The sequence below is a fragment of the Cibotium barometz genome, chromosome 22 (assembly GCF_041138505.1).
Source record: "Cibotium barometz isolate CiBa-2024 chromosome 22, ASM4113850v1, whole genome shotgun sequence".
Lineage (NCBI taxonomy): Eukaryota > Viridiplantae > Streptophyta > Polypodiopsida > Cyatheales > Cibotiaceae > Cibotium > Cibotium barometz.
This window is the reverse complement of record NC_141067.1, coordinates 46,567,650-46,571,000: the sequence shown is the minus strand read 5'-3', so window position 1 is coordinate 46,571,000 and position 3,351 is coordinate 46,567,650. Positions and strand designations below refer to the sequence as shown.

The 3,351-nt window shown below is 41.1% G+C and overlaps 1 protein-coding gene across 1 annotated transcript; it reads left to right on the top strand.

Moving 5' to 3' along the window:
* The first annotated feature begins 1,221 nt into the window (after window positions 1-1,221).
* Window positions 1,222-1,718, top strand: LOC147626670 (agamous-like MADS-box protein MADS3). Its single transcript, XM_086816971.1, has one exon. It carries the CDS (start codon window positions 1,263-1,265, stop codon window positions 1,575-1,577), a length of 315 nt encoding a protein of 104 aa, XP_086673097.1. The 5' UTR covers window positions 1,222-1,262; the 3' UTR covers window positions 1,578-1,718.
* Window positions 1,719-3,351: the final 1,633 nt, after the last annotated feature.

Genomic DNA, 3,351 nt, shown 5'->3' with positions numbered 1-3,351 from the left:
TGCATGCAGGATTGATTAGGATATGATGTGAAGACTAGGCCTCTCAAATTTGGGCCAAAGACCAAAAGATGGTACCTCAAGGAAAAGCACCGTAATGAAACATTTGTGAGAACCCCCAGGGGACCAGACCAGTGGGTCAAGGTATGTATAAATGTACTTACAGTTTGTGTTAGTCTATATACTATTCTAGCAAGCTAAATGATGCTAATATTTTTCAGGCATTATACTCTCTGCAAACTAGGATCAGTTGATCTGCTGATTTCAGCAGACCCTTGTACATACTAGGTTGTCTAATATTTGGGTGCATGCAGGATTGATTAGGATATGATGTGAAGACTAGGCCTCTCAAATTTGGGCCAAAGACCAAAAGATGGTACCTCAAGGAAAAGCACCGTAATGAAACATTTGTGGCCTTCACTGAGAACCCCTAGGGGACCAGACCAGTGGTCAAGGTGTGGACTGGCAAGTACGTGTTGGAAAGGCTGGCCCCTAAAGGATGCACCACTGAAGCTATGATGATTGCATGCATGCAGCTTGGGTATCACGTGTCTTGGAGCCTATCCTCATTTGTGTGTGGGAAGATGATCGACAGGATATGTTATGTAAGCAATGTAAATGAGTTGGAATAGTCTCTAGCTCATAGTCTTTGGCCCATGATATTTTTGGTACCTTTTGTACAGTTTCTCCACACTAATATTATAAGTTTTGAAATTTGGTGCCATTCATGGTGGGTTGAAAACGTACCTTGCCCGATGGCGTGCGCACTATGGAAGTTATGGAAGCACCCTTGCGTTCAAGTCGCCGTGTACCACTGCAAGTTGCAAAATAAGTGCACACGACTCACGCCCGTAAAATCCTCCGGTTGGGACCAGTGTTTTTTTCCAAGTAGGGTATGCTTTTTTCTTAAGAAGGCCTCTTTCCAATTTGTCTTTCAATTTCTAAACTCCCAGCAGGCAGTTGCCCGTAAGATCCTCCTAAATTTCGCCAGGGTGCTTGGCCAACTTGGTTCGTGTATGAGTGTGTGAGTGCCAATCCAGAGCTGGCCCCTGCACTGCAATGCGCTGTGTACTCAGCACCGGCAGGTACGTCAAGCACGTCGGAAACCGTAAGCTATTAAGAGAGTGGAAACCGTAAGGTTATTAAGAGGGTGGTGGTGCCTCGCCATTATTAACCGGAAATCTTGCGCGACCTGCTCTTTTTTTAACACTACCTGCAGCCTGCCGCGCTCACACCCTCGCACTTGCAAGATCGGCCAAGCCAAAATGACGTCGTCCCGCACCACTATTTCCCGATCAGCTGCAGCCGCCGACATGGCTCCTCCCCTTCATCTGTTGGTTGATGATCCTGCGCCTGCGGAAAACCGACCATCATCGGGGCCGCTGTCCGCCACCCAGGGCCGCGCCACCAACCCCGTCAGTCGAATCGAGAAGCCCATCAACCGCCGGCTCACCTTCTCCAAGCGCCGCAACAGGCTACGAAAGGAGGATTACGAGCTCTCCGTCATCTTCGATGCGGAGGTGGACGTCGCAATGTACTCCGCCACTGGAACGCTCTTCGAGTTCGCCAGCTCCAGGTAGGGGCCTTCGTCTAAGTTCTCCATTGTATAGTGAATTAAAGCTTTACTGCGTTTTCAAGCGTGAAACCAATATTTGGAATCTCAAGATTAGATGAATTAGCTTTGGAGAGTATAAATAAACGGCTTTCTCCTTTCTCCCTTAATAAGTCCCAAGGAAAGGTGCTATCTCTTGTTAAAAATGATATTTTCCAGTGACTATGAAAATGTTTGCATAGCCATAAATTTGCACATCACGTGTCCTGGCTCAAGGTTCGTGAACTCGTGGAGTTTATCAAGATTTTATTCATGAGTAATCTCACTCAAAATATAATTTGGGCCTTAATTTGCGTCTTGATTTTCAGAAGTATAAAGACTGGACAGCTACATATTCAGTTTTTTCAATTAAAAGGGAAGTGCTTTGTTTTGATAGCTTGATATAATTTGAAATGTGATTGTAAGCTTCAATGTGATGAGCTATTCTCATGAATTCATGCATTCATTAAAATTTTGGTCATTATTAGCAAAACACTTGTATAAGAATATGTAGTATATTGCCAATGAGGTGATAGCTCAGCTGGTGAAGGTGTTTGCCTAGGACCAAGAGGTCCTGGGTTCAAAACCCCCCTTTTGCTTCCTCGGCAGACCTACGGGTGGATAAATAAAGGCCTACGGGCGGCTGTCTATGGGCAGTGAAATTTGGTAACTATGGGACTATCTTGAGCCAAAGGCCACTTGAAAAAGAAAGAAAGAATAGGTAGTATATTATCATTTCTTTGGTCTTGCAACACTAACCTTGACAAAAACACTTCAATACAAATATGTAGCATACTGTAAAGGCACATGAGCTATAAGAACTAGAGTACAAAATGATGTGATGTGTATGAAAAAATTGTATCTCTTCAGAATGGTGATATTATGAGTTGTGATTTTAAACTCATATGATTAAGTTGATCAAAATGTAATTTGTAATACTCATGATGTCATGCATTCATTAAGAATCAAAATCTTGAACATAAAGAATTAAGGGGTTGCTTAAAATCGTATATAATATTGACATAAATCTTAAAAGAAGGATGTATTATCATTATCATAGGAAATATTTTGTCCACAATTAATTTGACCTTGAAACATTGACAATAAGTAAACACTTCTATAAGAACGTGTAGGACAGTAGACAGGTGTGTGAGCTGCAGAAACCAACATGGAAAATTTTGTGACACGTAGTATATCTTGCAAGAAAATGTTCTTGAGACCATTACTATAATGTTTGCATTTTCTTTATCCTATCAAGGTTATTATCCTATTGTGTGTTCTTTTACTTGAATTTCCTTGCATGTTTAAGAGGAAATTTAAAATTGAAGTGATCTCAATGAGAATTCTTACCATATATAGTTTATATATTCGACCAAAATACTATGTAACATAGTTTTGCATTTCGATGTATGGATCAATAATCATCTTTGTAAATTAAAAAAAGAAGAAAAGTAACCATGAAGACCAGAACCTTGTTTTTTTTCCACCCACCATAGATCTTTCAAAGAGAATTAAAAAGTACGTATAGATGTTTACTAAGGTAAGACTAAGTGAATAAATCGAGAAAATACTGCCATTATCTCACCATTTTTTCACAACAAAAAAAGTGAGATTTCACGGTACATAAAACATGTCTATGTTATGGGCTACCACACCTCCAAGAGGGAACTCAATGCATTCACGAGCAATAAAACACAACCGTCGTAGGGCACTTACCAATGCTTCGAACTTGTGTCCCTTGAGGTCTCCAAGCTCACTTGAGA

What these genes read in the sequence shown, in the direction of transcription:
- LOC147626670 (XM_086816971.1), top strand. Translation starts at nt 1,263, where the DNA reads ATGACGTCGTCCCGCACCACTATTTCCCGATCAGCTGCAGCCGCCGAC.